The sequence below is a fragment of the Phacochoerus africanus genome, chromosome 12, assembly GCF_016906955.1.
Source record: "Phacochoerus africanus isolate WHEZ1 chromosome 12, ROS_Pafr_v1, whole genome shotgun sequence".
NCBI lineage: Eukaryota > Metazoa > Chordata > Mammalia > Artiodactyla > Suidae > Phacochoerus > Phacochoerus africanus.
Window position 1 is genome coordinate 60,634,988 of NC_062555.1, and position 20,460 is coordinate 60,655,447.

Sequence of the window (20,460 nt, forward strand, 5' to 3'; positions counted from 1 at the left end):
AACCATGAGGTTGTGGGTTTGATCCCTGCCCTTGCTCAGTGGGTTAACGATCCAGCGTTGCCGTGAGCTGTGGTATAGGCTGCAGACGAGGCTCGGATCCAGCGTTGCTGTGGCTCTAGTGTAGGCCGGTGGCTACAGCTCCAATTCAACCCCTAGCCTGGGCACCTCCATACGCAGGAGCGGCCCAAGAAATAGCAAAAAAAAGAAAGAAAAGAAAAGAAAAACTTATGGTTTCCAGTGGAGACAGTTTGGGGGGTGGGGGAATGCGCCTGGGCTGTGGGATGGAAATCCTGTGAAATCAGATTGTTATGATCATTATACAACTACAGGTGTGATAAATTCTTTTGAGTAATAAAAAAAAAAGGAAAAAAAGTTACTTTTTTTCAAATTTCTTTTTAAATTTACGCATGGTAAAATCATACTTTTTGATATTTATTTCTATGAGTTTTGACAGACACACAGCCATGGTCTATAAATCCATTAATAATTCACTTATTCAGTCAGGACTTCTTGATGTCTTCCATCTGTGTTTCATAGTTTTCAAAATAGAGATGCAGTATATATTTTGTTAGATTTGTATGTAAGAATTTACTTCGTATTAGAAATGGTGGAGTTCCCGTCGTGGCTCAGTGGTTAATGAATCCAACTAGGAACCATGAGGTTGTGCGTTTGATCCCTGGCCTTGCTCAGTGGGTTAAGGATCCTGCGTTGCCGTGAGCTGTGGTGTAGGTTGCAGACGCGGCTCAGATCCCGTGTTGCTGTGGCTGTAGCATAGGCTGGCGGCTACAGCTTCAATTGGACCCCTAGCCTGGGAACCTCCATATGCCACGGGAGTGGCCCTAGAAAAAGACACAAAGACAGGGGAAAAAAAAAAAAAGAAATGATGCAATTTTTCTAATCTCAGTCTCCAATTATTTATTGCAATCATGCACAGTTGATTTTATGCTGACCTTGTATACTGCTATTATGATAAACTCACTGGTTCCAGAATCTTTTAAAGGAATAAACTCTGTATTTATGCATAGACAGTAATATTTTCTGTAAATATGCAAATATTTAATTTTTAGTTCCAACTATACATCTTCTTTAGAAAAAGTTCTATTCTGATCTTCTGCCCATTTATTAAATGGGTTGTTTTTTTGATATTGAATTGTATGAGCCACTTCTATATGGCTCAACTGGGCCATATAACTTGTAAATATTTTATCCCATTCAGTTCATTATCTTTTAATTTTGTTGATTTTTTTTTTTCTGAATAGAAGCTGTCTAGTTTGGCATAGTTCCACTTATTTATTTTTGCTTTTGTTGTTTGTCCTTTTGGTATCATATCAAAAAAAAAATCTGTTGCCAAAACTACTATCAAAGACCTTTTTTCTCTATATTTTCTTCTAAGAATTTTATGTTTTCAGGTCTTATATTTAACTCTTTAATCTATTCCAATTTTTGTGAGTAGTGTTAAGATAGGAGTCCAATTTCATTTTTCTACATGTATTTATTCACTTTCACCAATACCACTTATTCAAGAGATTATCCTTTTCCCATTGAGTATTCTTGACTCCCTTGTCAAATATTAGTTGATCTAACATGGGGATTTATTTTTAGGCTATTTTGTTCCATTAGTCTGTGTACTTCTAAAAAGGCAGTACCATACTGTTTTATTTACTACAGCTTTGTAGTTCGGTTTGAAATCAGGAAGTGCAAAGCCTCTGGCTCTGTTGTTCTTTATCATGATTGCTTTGGCTATTCAGGGTCTTTTGTCATTCCATACATATTTTTGGATTTTTTTCACTGATTTTTCTAAATTCTTGCCAATTTTTTGTGTGCACTTGTACCACTGACTACAGAGAAATGTGTATTCAAGGATCCTGTTATAACTGTGGATTTGCCTATTTTTTATATAATTGTGTATTTCTTGTCTATTTTAGTTCTAAAAGTTTTACTTCATGTACTTTTAGTACTGTTTATATATATATATGTAAGATTGTTTTGACTTTTTAGTGAACATACTTCCTTATCCTTGTTAATTTTTTTTTTTTTTGTCTTTTTGCCATTTCTTGAGCCGATCCTGTGGCATATGGATGTTCCCAGGATAGGGGTCCAATCGGAGCTGTAGCCACTGCCCTATGCCAGAACCACAACAACGTGGGATCCGAGCCATGTCTGCCACCTACACCACAGCTCATGGCAATGCTGGATCCTTAACCCATTGAGCAAGGCCAGGGATCAAACCCGCAACCTCTTGGTTCCTAGTCAGATTCGTTAACCACTGAGCCACAACGGGAACTCCTTCCCTGTTAATTTTGATTGTTGTGAAGAACACATTGTTTGACATTAACACAGCCACTCCATTGTCCTTTGGATTATTGTTGCATAGTGTCTTCTTGAATCCCTTCATCATTATATCATTTATCATTAATTTATTTGATATTTTTCAATTGTTTTGTAGTGAGAATATAATTAGTTCCTATCTTTAATCTGACAACCTCAGACTTTTAAAAGGAATACTTAGACTACTTATATTTAATGTAATTGTGATATGTTTGTGATTTGGTAACCAGTTTTATTATTTTTCAGTTTATTGCCCCTATTTTTTTCAGTTTATCTTCTCTTTGCAAGGGAAATTCCATCTCCAATATTTTAATTACCATTTATGCCTTTTACTTCCCCTCTTCTATCATTTCTGCTTTTGCCATCTGTTTTTCCTTTGCCTTCTTGTGGATTATTTCAATATTTTTATGTATTCAATTTTGTCTTATATCATTTTGGTGTTTGCTCCAGGGGTAATATGCACACTTTAACACTCTTGATAGAGTTAGCATTTCAAATGAAACATAGACGTCATGTGACTATAGAACTTCTACACTCAAAACTTTATGCTATCCTTACCATTTGTGTTACATCTACCTACGTATTTTCAAATCACCACAGAGGTATTCAAATATGTGCTTTCAACAGCTATACGACTATTAAAAAGTCTTTAGAGGCCAGAAAAATTGTATTTCCCCAGATATTTATGACCGTGGTTGTTCTTCCTTTATTCTTAAATATCTAATTTTCCTATTTTGCTGTTTTTGCTGTAGCCTGAAAAACTTCCCTCAGCATTTCTTTTAGATCAGATCTTCTGGTGACTAATCCTATTCGTTTTCCTTCATCTGACAATGTCCTTATTTTGCCTTAATTCCTGAAGGATATTTTCAGTGGATACATAACTCTGGTTGAGGGTTATTTACTTTCAGCATTTTAAAGATATGTCACTGTATTCTGGCTTCTACACTGATGGGAAAACTATAGCCTCTACAGAAAATGATAGCATCTCTCCCAAGCAGAGACTCAAGTGACTACATAAGAGCAAAAATTCATGCTACAGAATTATTTCAGAAGAATCAATGTATTAGTTTCCTAGGGTTATCAAACTAGAGTACCAGACTGAGTAAATAAAAGAAATTTACTTTCTGTGATTCTCAGATCAAGGTGTCAGGAGAGTTTTTTCTTCTGAGGACCTTTCTCCTTGGCTTCTAAGTGGCCCATCTCTCTCCATCTTCACTTGGTCCTTCCTCCATGTGTTTTTCTGAATCTCCTTTTCTTATAAGAACACTAGTTGTGTTAGATTAAGGCTCACCCAAATGACCTCATCTTACCTAATTTATCTCTTACAGGCCCTATCACCAAATACATTCATATTCTACAGTACTGGAAGTTAGAACTTCAACTTATGGCACTGGGGAGGGATGCATTTCAGCCTTTACAGCCACTGAACAAATAAATAGCAACAACTAAAACAATGGCAGCAATGACAACTTCATCGCTCTTGTATGCCATGTGTTATTTATCTTTGATCGCTTTCAAATTTATTTTCCAAACTTCTCAGGAGTTGGATTATGATATGTGTGGGCATGGTTTTTATTTCAATTTTCCTTGGTAGAGTTTGCCGAAAAAAACTTTGGAATCATAGTAGTCATGAAAAGCAGCAGCCTAGAATCCTAGAGTTTTGTCTTTATTTGATTTGATTCTTAACTCATTCATTTCAAAGAGCCTTTCCTCAAAGAATTTGAAGAAAATAATCAGTAGCAATTATCTGACATCATAGCAATTTGAGATATATAGCAAATTGGAACAAACAAGGAGATGACAAAAATCTTAAAGTGAAAAGCCATGGAGTAAGATGTCCACAGAGGGCTTTGAAGAGCTGCAACACATTTTAGGATAATGAAAAAGCCGAGGGAAACAAGCAAAAAGTACAAGGATGAGAACATGCTGAGGAAAGGCCCTTGAAGACTGTAATATCTCAAGTATGGATAACCCTGAACCTTTGCACAAGCAGGAAGTGAAGACTAAGGCAGAGTTGGGGAAAAAAAAAAACAACAAAACTACTCCTTAACATAGCATTGAAGGAGTGTCTTAATGCCACACAGAGCCCTTAAGCACTGCTACATTTTAATTCATTATTCAGGCAGTAAATGGTTATCATGTTTGAGCAGTTTTTAATTATTATCCCACTGACCACAATATTTTTTATAATATTATTATTATTATTATTGAGGTATATAGAAAGGCCAACAGATCAAAAGATGACTATGATTAAAAAGATAGTTAGTGAAGTTCCCTTTGTAGTGCAGTGGGTTAAGAATCTGCAGCAGCTCAAGGCACTGCAGAGTAGTGGGTTCCATCCATGGCCCTGGCTCAGTGGGTTATAAGATCTAATGATGCCACAGCTGTAGCTCAGATTCTATGCCCAACCAAAAAAAAAAAAAGATAGTTTGTTATACTCACAGACCCCAAGGAGACAGGGAAAACCATGCCAGGGGGCTGGGGTCAACACATAGGGAAAATTCAAGGTTGGTCAGAAGCCAGAGGGAGAGGGAAACTGTGGGGAAAATCCATTACTGTGGTTTCTGGGGGAAGGAGCTGATGAGGCAGGGTAAGCAGGATGGGTTAGTTTGAATAATTTCATTGGGCTTTGGGGCAGAGAGGCTGTCCCTAGTTGTTTAGTACCTTACTTTTACGGGCGGAGCTGTACTCCCCACTACCAATTCTTATGTTGAAGTCCAAACCCTCAGTACCTCATAATGCGACATTTTTTTTGGAGGTACGGTCTGTAAAGAGGAAATAAAGGTAAAACGAAATCATATTGGTGGGCTCTAATCCAAAATGATCAGTGTTCTTGCAAGAGGCAGCGTTCAGGGCACAGACACACACAGAGACTATGGTAAAGACACAGGCAGAAGGCAGTCGTCCACAAGGAAAGGAGAGAAGACTTAAAAGAAACCCAGCTTCCTGACATCTTGATCTTGGACTTCCACCCTTTAGAATCATGAGAAAATAAATTTCTGTTGCATAAGCCACCCAGTCTGTGTTACTCTTTTAAGGCAGTCCTAGAAAACACGCCATGACCCTGGGGTGATGAGCGCAGGTACACAGTGACCCAGAGTGTAAGAGCCTGGAGCGGTAGCTGGGTGTGGGCTCTGGATTAGTTGATTTGCAACTGAAACACACACAGGAGGGTGAGCCATTTTACTGCCTCTAGAAATTGGCTCACCCTGGAAGAGACAAGTCCCTCCAGGACAGCAAGACCCCAGACATCAAAGCATCCGAATACAGAAAACAAAAACATAGTAATAGAATTGCTCTCTAGTCTCAAAACAAAAAATCACAACAAATTTTTGAAAGCACACTGGTGCAAAGAAATGAGAAAATAAAGACATCTTGTCAGGAAATCTATATATCTTAAACAATCATTTCTAGAAACCAAAACAACCACCAAAAGACAGATACATTACAGAATTCACTTCGAAGCAGTACTCATTTCCGAGTACTATATTTCTGCTATAAAATGACAAAAACACCTATGCTTCTACACAAATACAGCAAATGACTGGCCCAGATTAATTCCTCTCAGATGAAAATGACATGATATAGTTTGAGGATACATCTTTATACTTGATACTAAAAGAAAAATCTAAAAATATACTTTGCCTAAGTGTTATGTAGTACTAAAAACATATACCCATGATATTTTATTTAAATCTGTTTATGGAATGGTTTATAGCTCAGAGGAAAGAAATCATCCAAAGATCCAAAAAACTAGATACTTAAAAAATCACATGTGTTCTTTGTTCAATAATTCATTCAACATCTGTTTATTAAGTGCTTGCTCCGTGCTGGGGATCCACACATGAATAAGATACAAGTGTGCCCTCAAGAAAATCAGCACTTACTTGCAGAGGTAAATCAAAACACCATGTATATGTGCATGTGTGTGGTATGTGTGTGCATGCATGTGTGTGCACAGGAAGTGGGAGCATGGTGGGATATTTGTGTAAGAGAAGGCTTCTCAGAAAAGAGAGCTTGACTCAATCTGGAGGGATACATAGTAGCAGGACAGGCCAAACATTTTCTTTTTATAAAATAAGCAGAGGGATCAAGATTTGCAAAGATACCCAAAAACATGACCCTGAGATGAACTCACAGATAGCTCTTTTTGGCTGGAGTACAGGAATTCTTGGGGGAATAATGAAGGATGACATTGGACTGGTGCATAAGAGCAGGATCCTGGTGAGTTGACGTCATGACCAAAAAAAAAAAAGTGAATTCCATTCTGAAGGCAATAAAGAGTGACTGATGGATTTAAACCAAATAGAGATTGGGCATATTTGGATAGGAGAAAGTGCAATCTGGTGGCTAGCAGGTAGCAATGAACAGTAAAGTGGAATAGACTGAAACTGGAATTTTTAAAAATCCAAGAGAAAAAAATGTGAGGTAAAAAAAAAATCAGAGTTGGATAAATAACAATGATAAATCAGAGGAAACAATTTGAGAAATGTAAGGGTATGCCCTCAATAATATTTTTAACCAAATTAATATGGATTTGAGAAAAGGGAAGACATATTTAAGAATGGCTCCTAGGCTTCTGAGACCAAATAGATGTCAATAACTAAAATGCGGAACATGAAAGTACACAGTTTGAAAGAAAACTGGAATTTAATTCTAAATATGCTGATGTTGAGTTTTTGTAGCAAATACGTTTGCTCGATCAATGCATAAACCTGTTCTCCTTGCCTGCCTTTATTACAGAGGACAAATTAAATACTCGATTTTCTTAGCCTTCCTAACAACTTAGGTCATCTACCTGACAACCATCTAGTCAATGAATGACATATTCAAAAACACTGCTGCCCACTCCCATTCCTTCCTTCCTCCTACCCTGAATATGAGAGGTTATTCTCTGAATAGAAGGTGAGGAGCATGAGACAAATTGACAAGGACAATTCCTTAGTCCTTGACATTAACAGTACTGGTGTAGGAGCATCTATACCATCAATGTCTACCTGCTGTAATGTCTCATGTCACCTAAGAAAACATTCCTCCTTTCTTGCATCTCCTACTCTCCACTGGACTAGGATTTTGGGAGGGAAATGTCCAGAAGATGCTGGGTGGCTTTGACTGCTTCCCTTACCCTGGCTATTACCACCAGGACAACGTGAGATGGAAACTACAGATTCAAGTTAGCCAGAACTCTGCTCTAGGGCATCACTGCCAAGTGCAAAAATCAACAGGAGACTAGCTCCTATAGTTCTCAAAGGCTAGTTCTGTTCTTAACCCTAGGATTGGCTGACTTTGCATAAATTTCCCAAGACTATTATTTAAAATGTAGGTCCTTAGGTTGGTTCCATGTCTTGGCTGTTATGAATAGTGCTGTGATGAACATACGGGTGCACAAATCTTTTTCAAGGAAATTTTTGTCTGGATATATGCCCAGGAGTAGGATTGCTAGGTCATATAGTAGTTCTATATTTACTTTTCTGAGGTATTTCCATACTGTTTTCCATAGTGGTTGCACCAATTTACACTCTTATCAATAGTGTAGGAGGGTTCTCTTTTCTCCACACCCTCTCCAGCATTTGTTATTTGTTGACTTGTTAATGATGACCACTCTGACTGGTTGATGTGGTACCTCATTGTAGTTTTGATTTGCATTTCTCCAATAATTAGTGATGTTGAACATTTTTTCATGTGCCTGATGGCCATCTATATGTCTTTCTTTGTGAAATGTCTATTTAGGTCTTCTGCCCATTTTTTTCAATTGGGTTGTTGGTTTTTTTGTTGTTGTTGTTGAGTTGTATGAATTGTTTGTATGTTTTGGAGATTAAACCTATGTTGGTTGAGTCATTTGCAAAAATTTTCTCCCATTCTGTGGGTTGTCTTTTCATTTTTTTTTAAATGGTTTCCTTTGCTATGCAGAAGCTTTTGTGTTTAATTAGGTCCCATTGGTTTATTTGTGTCTTTATTGTCTTTATTCTAGGAAGTAGATCAAATGATGTTTCTGTGATTTATGTCAAAGCACATTTTGCCTATGTTTTCCTCTAGGAGTTTTATAGTGTCTGGCCTTATATTTAAGTCTTTAATCCATTTTGAGTTTACTTTTGTGTATGGTGTTAGACAATGTTCGAATTTCATTCTCTTACATGCAGTTGAGTTTTCCCAGCACCACTTATTGAAGAGACTATCTTTCCTCCACTGTATATTCTTGCTTTTTTTGTCATAGGTTAATTTACCATAGGTATTTGGATTTATTTCTGGGCTTTCTATCCTGTTACATTGATCTATATTTCTGTTTTTGTGCCAGTACCATGCCGTTTTGATGACTATAGCTAAATGCCCATCAGCAGATGAATGGATTAGAAAGATGTGGTACATATACACAAGGGGATACTACTCAGCCATAAAAAGGACAAAATAATGCTGTTTGCAGCAGCATGGATGGAACTAGGTACTCTCACACTGAGTGAAGGAAGTCAAAGAGAAAGACAAACATCCTATATCACTTACATGTGGAGTCTCAGACATGTCACAAGTCATCTACAATACAGAAAATATCATGGACATGTAGGACAGACTAGGTTTGCAAGGGGGAGGGGGAGGGAGTGGACGGATTGGGAGTCTGGGGTTAGTAGATGGAAATTCTTGCATTTGGAATGGACCGGTAATGAGATCCTGCTGTTTAGCACAGGGAACTATATATATCTAATCACTTGTGATAGAACATGATGGAGGAAAATGTGAGCAAAAGAATGTATGGGTCACTTTGTCATATAGCAGAAATTGACGGAACCTTGTAAATCAATCATAATAAAAAATCTAAAAAAAAAAGAAATAGGGAGTTACACGTCCCCTTTTTGAGGGTGGGGCATCTACATAAATTATTTGGAGTTTTTCTACATGATAAATTTGTCTCTTTTCCTCGTAACATTTATATCTTAGTGTTAATATATCTATCTATCTATATATATCATCGATCTTCCCATCCAATCATCTATCAGCTCTTTACTTTTCAAGTTAAAAAAAAAAACAAATTAATAAAAATGATCTTGCTCTAAAAATAAATAAATAAAGTGTAGGTCCATCATCAGTGATCCCCATCTAGCAGGTCTGGAGTGAATCCCAGAATCCCTCTTCTAAATGACTCTGATGATTAATTGGGTTTAGTCTATCATGATAGTGTCTGAACTTGACTGGAGAGTCTCACTTTACATTGAATGCTACTTCATTTTACCATCTCTCACTTTCCTACCGTTTACAAAATGCAGCTCCATCCAAGTGCCAATACTAACCCACTATGTAATGCTTTATGCTTTTCTCCATTATTAATCCTCAGGCTGCTGTGTTTTCCTCCAAAAAGTTTAAGTACACCCTCAATCCTTATTCTATATGAAAACCAAGCAGCAAAACCCCCAGCATCCTCACCTTCAAAGAACACACCACGTGACCTCAAGTGAATACTGGCTTTCTCCAAAAAGAGAGCACTTCCTTTGCAGCTTCCCCAAGGGGAGTAATGACCCATAAAGAACAAGGTCCAGAATTAAAGTTACCATTCTTCTAAACCCCCAATGTTGCTTCTACACAATGATTTATATTTCCATGTGTAAAAACATGTCATGTCTTGGCTCATGACATCCAGCTTACTCCCCTTTGTCATCCATGCAGGAGGTCTGACTTCTATAGTCACTGAAGACATCAGTCTTGGATTTCAAAGTCTTCCTCTTCTTACCTTGTAAACTGGTATAAATTTAATATCCATGTAAAAGGCCTACCCAAAAATTGAGCTTTAAAGTTGATGCCTTATCTTCAGTAAACTTTATCTCCACATCATCTCAAAACAATACAGTTACAGCACTATCTAGAACTATTGTCTTAGAAATTGTGGACTCCAAAAATTTTCAATTTGACCACAATTTTTCCTTGAATATCCAACTTTCTGATGCTCTCACTCCCACTACTATTGCTTTCCTACTTCTATAGTGATGTTTAAGGAGTTCTTTTAGTGCTTATGAAAAACCTGGCACTTGTCTTCTGAACAATTATTATGGCCTTCCTACACTGGCCTTTGTCCCAGAGTATGGATCATGGGTAATTAGGGAAATGGCTTTGGTTCCCAGAGCCAAGATGAAAGGTAAGTTCATATGTGAAATAGTAGCAGAGTCCTATTATAAACAATCTCAACCCCCAGCACAATCCAAGCATTTTCCTGTATAAATCTGTAAGGTAAACAAAGTCTCAATGGCAGCAGCCAGCTCCTAACTTCTTGATGGTTCAGAAAGTCCAGCCAACAGCTGATTTCATTGATTTATTCTCCTTTGAGAGTGATCAGCCAACCTGGGCAATATAGAGAACTAGTTAGGGATCATTTTATTTTGCAGACCTCAATTTCTACAGAAACTATAAAACTGAGATACACAGAGGCCCTGCTTAAGTGATCAGGGTCAGGGGTTAGGCATCCCATTAAAAATCAAGTATAAGATAGCGATGCTCTGAAATAATCAGAAACACCCTGCAGAGTAACAGAAGAGAGTATTGGACAGATTTGAGTGGTAGATCAGTCAGTAGCTTAATCTACTTTGCCCAGAGTTAACAATGTAATCTATACCGATGTTGCTTCCCTTCTGATAAATCTAGTAAATGTTATCGTCTTTTAGTGAAAGCAACTAATGTTTATCCTCAAGTCATTTACTTCTAGGAATGGATAGAGGTGGTAGTCTGCACTTTTAAAGTTCTCCATTTCAATATATCTATGTTTCAATTTATTCTATCATGCTTTCTTACCAATATCTACTGAGAACTGACAAAGGTGAAAGAGACCTAAAGTGTTCCAATGTTCAGAAGGGGCTCAGCTCCTATAAAACCTTACCATAGTTTGAGTTGCAAGAGACATACACCCGTAAGCTCTTAACATAACAGCAAGAGTGAGGACTATTTAAAAATCATAGCACAATATAGATACCCTTTATCAAATGTCCTTGTTCTCTCTTAGGTAGGCCAAAATATTACTAAAATATTATTTACCAAAATTGCCGTACCTTTGTACCAAATTAGAACTTGGAATCCTCTCTACCAGATAGCTATTTTATTCTATTATGTCATACTATAGCATAATAAAATTTCAAAAGAAAAAATATATCATTTATCTATATGTGCATATGTGATTATTGCTTATTAGGCTAAGTTAACTTTATCCTTACAAACTTAAAATTTTAATATTGAACCTTAAAATATTGAATCTTGCTATGTGAATGGTGAATTAAATTAAATATTATACACTTAATATAATTAAAGGACCAATATGGATAATTTTTTTAGATCTGGCATGTGGTTTATTGATCTAGATGTTTCAGTCTAAATAGAAAATAGATTATAACTAATATATTTCTCCACTGTATCTTTCAGGGAAATAGTCAAATTTATCCTCCAAGGAGAGAATTTCAAGTCTCTGAAGGCCACTTTTCTCCTGATCTTTTAGAAGGCATAGAGTTCTCTTGTTAAGATTTAACTAACCAGTGTAAACATTGCTACAAGATTCCAAATCTGAGATCAAATTACCCCCTTCAGCTCTTTACAGCATCAGCATCAGTGAAAAATAACCTATCTTCACCTCCAGAATAAATCTAGTCATTGTTATACAGTGTATTAGAACAAAGGAAAATAGCTCACTCTAAAACATTAGGCAAAAATAAAGAGCAGATTAAAGTCATCACACAATGTTTAAATTGCACTGAATTTATTATACAGCATAAGATCAAAATGAGAAAAAGTTCTTACCATCTGCGGGCAAGCAGCCTGAGCTGAAAGATATATCATCAATAGCTATGACTTCATCCCGTTCAAGAATTGAAATCATTTGGCCTTGAAAAACAACCTGGGCAAGAAAAACAAAGCAAAAACACAGAGCAAGGAACATTCCTGTCTGAGTCGTACAGCACAGAGTCTACAAACAAATAAACATGTCACTTCCTAGAAGCACTGGGGAGACCAGGCCGATTCCAAGTGGAAAGAGATCCAAACATGCACTCTGAAGAAGAAGAAAATGCACTTTCGTCACAGTATCTCTCATGTTCAGGACGGGATTAGTAACATGTTTATGGAATGAAGAAGGGGTTGCCTGGCTTCTGCCCTATATCACCTTCTGAGTTTAGTTCCTTTGTGTTCATACTATTTAGTATGTACCAGTTCTCAGACCCACGCTCCATCTTGAATCGTGGTTCTCAGCACTTTGCACCAGTGTCCGTTTCCACCTCTGGTTCTCTAAAATGTGCTCACAATCTTGCCTTGGCTGTCCTTGTGCTGTCCTCCCGCACCTTGTCTCCATCATCTGAACACAGCTTGGGACATGGACTGGAAATCATTGTTTAGTGACTTATTGTTAAAAGGACTGAACATTATATTGTGATGTGAAGCCAGCCCAAGTCTACACCAAGAAGAAATACTCTGGTATAATGCATCTGAGAAATTTGGAAACATCAAGTCATCCTAATTACTTAAATCAATAGAAAACTGGTGTGTCAGTGCAGAGTATTACCCTACCCTCAGGAATGAATACTGATGATGTGTGAGGCTTAACTCATACATGCGTTAAATTCGTGTGCAGGAGTTCCCATTGTGGCGCAGCAGAAAAGAATCCAACTAAGAACCATGAGATTTCGGGTTCAATCCCTGGCCTCACTCAGTGGGTTAAGGATCCAGCGTTTCCATGACCTGTGGTGTAGGTCACAGACATGGCTCAAATATGATGTTGCTGTGGCTATAACACAGGCCGGCAGCTGTAGCTCTGATTGGACCCCTATCCTGGGAACCTCCATGTGCCATGAGTGCAGCCCTAAAAAGCAAAAAAAAAAAAAAAAAAGAAAAGAAAAAGAAAAAAAATTGTGTGCATAGTTCAGCCTTGTTCATAGCACAATCATTTTATTATTTCAAAACATCAAACTGCTTCTCAGCTTAACAACTGGCCTTTACAGCAAATCCTAGCAGATCATTCTGCTGTGCTGCATTCTCATTGTTCCTGGACAACATGAGGTACTAATCTATTTCCTCTGGAACCAGAGATCATCTACTGATCTACCAAGAGTATAAGAAACAGGAGTTCTCTGGTGGCATAGTAGGTTAAGGATCCGGTGTTGTCACTGTGTGGCTTGGGTCACTGCTGTGCCGCTAGTTCAATCCCTGGCCCAGGAATTTCCATATGTCATGGGTGTGGCCAAAAAAATTAAATAAAAGAGCTATTTCTTAAAAAAAAAATATAAGAAACATCCACAGTATATCCAGCAAACTATCATATGTAGTCCTAAGGTATAAAATAGAATAACTGTATGACTATTTATAAGCCAGGACCATTTGAAAGTGTCTATTAAAGACTTATGGAGGGATGGTTTTATACAAGGGCAGTAGAGTATAGGGATTAAAGTATATGTTTGGAACCAGACTACTTGGATTCAGAGCCTAACCTCAGTGCTTAACAACAAGAAAACCTTAGAGAAATTACTTAACATCTCTGTGCCTCCATCTTTTTTCACCAAGAAGAAGCCAAGGGTCCTTATAAAGCCAAGACCCCTTTTATCACTACTGATAAAAATAATGAGTTATTACCAATATGATAAGTTTAATGCAAAGATAAATGAGTTGTTATGTGTACAACAGCGCTAGGTCTATAGTTGGCATCAAATAAGTGTAACCTCTTATTATAAAGAGTCAGTAAAATATTTAAGCTATTATATGAGTAATGCGTTTACCAGTAAAACAATCAGATTAACTATTTATCCTTCTTCAAAGTCTTTTCATATAGATACATTCCCTAGTTCTTGCTGAACCAAGCATAATGCCTGCAGGATTAGTGTTAACTAATCACCAGTGTCTTCTTTTTCCCTCCACACTCTCCCTTGAAACCCATTCATCCTCAGGGCTTTAACTATCACCCAAGCTGATGAAAGACAAATTTACATCTGGACGGTCAACCTCTCCGGAGCTCTCCTCCAACATCTCCACCACCTGCTGGATATTTCTACTCAGATGACACGAAGTCACCTCTAATGCATGATGTTCTTCCCCCCCTCAACCTGGACCTCTCCTCTGACTCTCCCTCTCTGACAATGGTACCAGAAGACATGCTGTCTTCAATGTTCAAAACTCCAAAATGACCTTGGGGATCACTTTCTCCTCCAGTTATGTGTCCAATCCGTCAAGACCTATTAAAGCCTCTTTCCTTCCCATCCCAATCTCCACTCCTCTAGCTTCACACCTGATTCAAGGAAGTAGCTTTTAATTTACCTTCTTCATACTCTCCTCACCAGAGTTTCCAATTTGTACATTTACTTGATTCAATTAAATTTTGTAATGATGTGGTATAAGAGAAGAAAAGTTACTATGAAAAGTGGCCACCATATGGGCTCACTGGCCTAGCAACAGTTTTCCTTCCCAAAATAAACAAACAAAACAAACAAAAAACCCAACTCTATCTTTAACGGTGGGGGAATTTGCTAATGGGTTTGTAAAGCTATGAAACGTTAAGACCCACCAGACATAACGAGATATTCTAGTTAAATATATTTAAACAAAAAGATTTCCCAGGGATTTTAGTTGGGATCCCCAAAAGAGGGATGGGTTGAAAGTGGAACCCCATGATAATTTTTTTTTTTTTTAAAAAGCCAAGCCCTGTAGCCAGAGGCTGTGTTTACAAAATGGTAGTTGCATTTCTAAGGAAAGTAATTAACATTCTTTGTTTTCCCAAAACTTTGGCAAATAAGGTTTTCCAAACATCCGCCTCATTTTTTCTCTGTTAGGTGAAGAAGAGAAGAGCAAAGGAGCAAAATAAAGCAGATCACAACACAAAGAATAGAGGTAGGAGTTTGGCAACATCACAGAAGTCAGGTATGCTCTGCACTGATCCAACAGTAAACATAAGACAAACTCCTTTCACCCTGAACATTTTAAGAGAAGATGGCCTCTGAAGGAGGGCAAAGGCTTAGTGCTCAAAACACTTGATTTAAACCTTCAATGAAATTTCGAAGGCAGGTGAATAATGGACATCAACTCACTTGGATACTGATAACCACATGAACAGAAACTCCTAGAGTTATATTTATTGTTTGAGAGTTTTCTTAATTAGCAGTATACATTCAGTATTATTTCTCCAGGAAACATACGAAACAGATATGTTTCCCCATTATGGGTTCACACAGTAAGTATTCATGAATTAAAATGCCTCAGTTTATGACTTTGAAGTTTGAGAGCAGAATTGTTGTTAACAATTTATATTGATTATTATGAATAACTTCTCTCTTGTTCTTATTAATAAAGCCCATTGTTTCTGATTAGGAGGGTGGTGAGAACTCTCAGGCATTGCTAAATGGAATATCAAAGAAATGACAAGTAGATAATAGCATATTAAAAATGCTTTGGTATCTTTTTAAAATTCAGGGACTGACTTCTCAAGAATCCAGACATTCAACTTGAAAACTTTGGTTAGCAAGGTTAGCATTCCTTCCCACCCATAAAACCAATATAGGAACTCCCTTCAAGAACCAGAAAAAAAGAGGGATGAAGCAAGGTTTCATATGAATTTGAGACTAAATTTCAGCTATATGTTTAGCTGAGTTTATTCTTTGCTTCTACAAATATTTTACCGTAATAGTAAACTGAATTGGTTATGTCTGCAATTTTGAGAAATGTGATTGCAGTTAATCAGCACCATGCAATGCATAATAACGTGATTTCAGACAACACAGCAGACAAAAGAATATTTAACAACTCACATTAGAGCTGACCGAATCTAGAGGTAGGAATTTTATAAACTCTTATAACACGATAAAAAAAATTTTCATGGCTCAGTGACTAAATGATTGAGATGTAAAACCCAACTACCCTAGGTTCATCTTGTATGGGATTTGGTAGGTTAGTTCATTCTCCAAAGCCTGTAATCCTCACATGAGCAATGGGGTAAATTATGGGTTTGGAGGACTGCTGGGAAGGGTAAGATACACGAAGGACTAAATGCTGTCTCTTTATACTTAGTAAGTACTCAGTCAGTGTTAGATGCTATTCCTTAAACTTCTTCAGAAACTTTCTGAAACACTGCCATCTTTGTTGACTGAATGCATAAATATCATTCCTTGTTTATGCCAAAGGCTTCCCTCAGAAATGAACATATGCTTCAGGTTTAATTAAGGGATGGTCCTGGTACTTTACAGGTGGCAGGCTTTATCCAGGGGCTTTCTCAGAAAGCCATGCTAAGCCAGGGTCCAGCGAGGACTAAAGTTTGGATATGTGGACATTTCTAAAGGAAGCATGAATAGCTTTAAAACTACCAGAAGGCAGCATGCGGGGAAACTGCAAACAAAGAGAATAATTTTCAGAAGCTTGTAAATTGATGAAGCAGCAGATATTATCTAGAGACATTGATGACACAATGTCCTGAAATAAGCCTCTTGCTAGAGCTTTTCAGGAAAGAGCTACTGCGTAGTGGCAGGCAGTGCTACAAGCACAGCACATCTCTGCAGCCCAGCTCAACAAAAGCAAATGAACATCCGTTCACTTGCTGACTGGACAGAACTAAAACATACCTGCTATCTTAAAGATTGGTGTAGCCAAAGGATCCCAAGAGAGTCACACGGTTTCCTAATTTTTACAAAGCCTTTACAGTAGAAGCATTGTTTTCATATCAGCAATAAAGTATTTTGAGAAACAAATTAATATGCTTCATATGCACCTGCTTGGGTGGACGAGGCGGCTGCATTTTAAAGCACTCAGGTGAATAACCTCGCTGCATCTGCCACAGCTGAATTACCCCAGAGAGGGTATATTTGGGGATTTTAAGTTTTATATTTATCTACTACACATATTGAATCATCAACTCCAACAATGTGTCATTTGGGAATGGACAGCTGAGAAAAACGAGGAAGTTCTTTTAAAGGGTTTAGCCTACAAGCTGCAGAAGATTCCTGCTCTGCCCAACATCAAATGTCTGTTGGGCTACTAAGTAAACACCGTGACCAAAAAAGATAGAGAAGTGAAATAGAAGAAGGCACAATGATTGACAAAGAGAGCTTAAGATTCCTTTACCATCTACCCTGTTTCAAAGCTGGAAAAGATGTATCATATGGATAAAGTTTATACATACACCAGAGTCCCATCTTGGTCTTTAAAGTTTGTACAAGTGTGCAGACAGAGGGAGTTCAGCAAGCTCAGACCTCAGCTATTGGCTCTGTTTTGTTGCTTTCGTTGTTACTGATAAAAGAGAGAAACAAAGAGCCATAGAGAAGTAAGAAAAGAAGTAGAAGAAATAAACTAGAAACGCCTCTAGCAGTTAATGACTCCTGAACATCTGCAACAAATTAGATGGATTTGGGGTGCCTGGCGTTCCCAGTCTGCACACCACTTCCCAAAGAAGCAGGGACATCGGCTTTCTTGTTCCCATGTATGATCAACTCTTCACAGGAAGATGTAAATGCCTGATGGGCTTAAGATATCACCTTCCCATACAGACCAATACTGGATTTAAAGAGAGTAATAAATCCCAAATGACAGGATTGTGTATCTAACTAATACAGTTCTTCTTCAGTACTATCAGCGAGGTGTCATTTAACTGTCTAAGTCTTTGATCTTCGAGGGATCGATCCCCATTTAGTTCTACAAAAGCCTGAAAAATTCCAAACTTCAATAATTTTATGACAGATCAAGAAAATGTGCTCTTCTTGTATCCTAGGATTCAGTTTTTACAAGAGAAATCCTGTTCATTCTCCCACTCTTCCTCTTAGCCACTCAAAATAATCAAAGTAAAAATTCAATCCAATCCAATTTAGGCAACTGCTAAATCCATCACATATCAGCAGATTTTCTATTCTGTATCAAAATGATCAAATTATTATACTCTTCAAATAATAGATGATAAACAAAATCTACTTGGGCTAAACAGGCTCACAAACCAGGTTTAACAAGCAAATTTGTTTAGAATAAAATGCCTCGAGATCCCATTTTTAACTGGAAAATCTTGCTTGACTGTCCAAAATGTTAAAATATGCAATCCTTTCCCAGGAACTCCTGTAATAATCATTGGATTATCCTTTCTACCATACACCAGTTTTATTAGGCTGCATAAATAAATTTGTCATTTATAGGCTTGCATGGCCATAATTCTCAAAATTATTTTGGAAAATAAGGGCTGTATTGAATAATTTGAGTTTAACTATGAAATGATTATGACAGTGATTTCACTTCAATAGCCTTTGGACTTCTTATTTAAATCAACGAGTCTATTTCCTTATTACCCAATATAATCCTGTTCTCTCAAAAGCTTGAGAACACTCTGGAAGAGAAGTGATTCTCAAGAATAAGAAATGAAAAGAAAGAGGAGGTTGGAATAGTGAGAGAAAAAGGAAAATGGAAGTGATTCAAGAAATTAAGAATATCAGAAGGTCATATTTTGCTGACATATATATCAAGTTATATACATATATCAAGTTTAGTTTTGATACATACATTTAAAACTTTTTAATATTATCTTTCAGGGTAACTGGCCACCTGAACAGCCCTGGCAAAGTTCTCAGTTCTTAGACAATTGGGATGTCAGCCATCCTGCTTTTAATTCACCTGGGGTTAAACACTTGTTCTCTATGGTTTTTCCTTCAAAGGCAGAGTGAGAACACACCACACACATACCTGAAATCGTTGGGAACTCTGGATTTTGATGACATTCCTTTCCCATTGATGCTGGAGCCCAGCTGAGTTTTGCCATAAATGCCGTACAGGACCACCACATGTGGTTTGAATGCCAGCCGTTAATTTGCCATTTGCTTGGCTGAAGAAGTGATAAAATGTAATCTGTGAAAAATATCGAATGTCCAAACAATTATAATAAAGAAATTCCTAAATGTGGAAAGTCATTCAAAGGCTCTGTGTTTTCAAATACCTGACAAGCATGTTGGTTATTCGTTGGAAGAAAAACTCTGCTTCTTAAGCTTGAGGGAGAATCCACATTGGGGCTCAATGACAGGAAGTGGGCTATTAGAGACAAGGGTCGGTATTAGATTCAGAGCAATCACTGGGAAGTTTATTTAATATCCCAGGCAATAATTCAGGCCTATGTCTACACTGAGTCAATATATTTTGCATAAAGAGTGAAATATTTAACCACACCATCTATTTTTGCAAGTGCTCTGCACTGATACTGTTACTTCCATATATTTCTCGGTAAAATAACAAATTGTAGGTGTACTCCCTATAACACTATGATGGACTGTAGTTCAAAACCAAATTTACCTTCTATAACTTAGAAACCTATAACCTAGCAAGGATAGGACCCAGGGAAAATATCATACTGGGACCAGCCACCAAAATAAGCAATTCAATGAAGAAGTCACAAGAGATCCTATTTTCCAGCGTGAGCTATGGTGTAGGTCGCAGACGTGGCTCAGATCCCGCGTTGCTGTGGCTCTGGTGAAGGCCGGCGGCTGCAGCTCCAATTGGACCCCTAGTCTGGGAACCTCCATATGCCCCGGGAAGCGGCCCTAGAAAAAGGTAAAAAGACGAAAGAAAAAAAAAAAGAGATCCCTTGCTGCTGTGCTTTTTTTCGAGAAAGAATTGGATCAAATGGTCCCAGCTTTTCCCAAGATTATGGAAAACAATACTGAGCCCTGACGCTCTCCTGTACAGTGTAATACAGACCCTGCTAGTGGACTGTTATTATTTGGAAGCCAATAAACTAAATGTGGAACCTTTCTTGGGCTTTCATAGATTTTTTGCAATGCTTGACAAGGTTAAAGTGTATAATCCGGGGACCATTGTTTCCTGCTCACTCTACTTGATATGCCCCTATTTGTCAAAAAGAATGAAAAAATGATGTTGATGATGATTATGATGGCAAGTTATTCGATAGCATTTGAAAGCCGTTTTGTAAATCAAACTTAATTGTCACAGCATTGAGAGAATCAATAGCAAAATTAGGAACCTAAAAAACCTCTTCTTCCCTACAACTATTTCAAAATTGTACCCTAATTAGGCAGAAAAAAAGAACACTAATGACGGCTTACAGATACAGTTAGATGCATAACTGAAATCCCTGCAATAACAGAAAATTGTTCTGAGAATGTACTACCTGGAATAATTACATAAACCTCATTTAGTTGAAGGTCTGGTATCATGGCA

At 37.5% G+C, this 20,460-nt stretch overlaps 1 protein-coding gene across 1 annotated transcript in view; it reads right to left on the reverse strand.

The window, feature by feature from the left end:
- MALRD1 (MAM and LDL receptor class A domain containing 1) overlaps nucleotides 1–20,460 on the reverse strand; it is a 600,618-nt gene that overhangs the window by 551,784 nt on the left and 28,374 nt on the right. The window contains exons 3-5 of the mRNA XM_047755391.1: nucleotides 19,226–19,317; nucleotides 18,976–19,137; nucleotides 12,091–12,187 (exon numbers count right to left, since the gene is read on the reverse strand). Of these exons, the coding sequence (XP_047611347.1) occupies nucleotides 12,091–12,187; nucleotides 18,976–19,137; nucleotides 19,226–19,317 (351 nt within the window). The remainder of the gene's footprint in view (nucleotides 1–12,090; nucleotides 12,188–18,975; nucleotides 19,138–19,225; nucleotides 19,318–20,460) is intronic.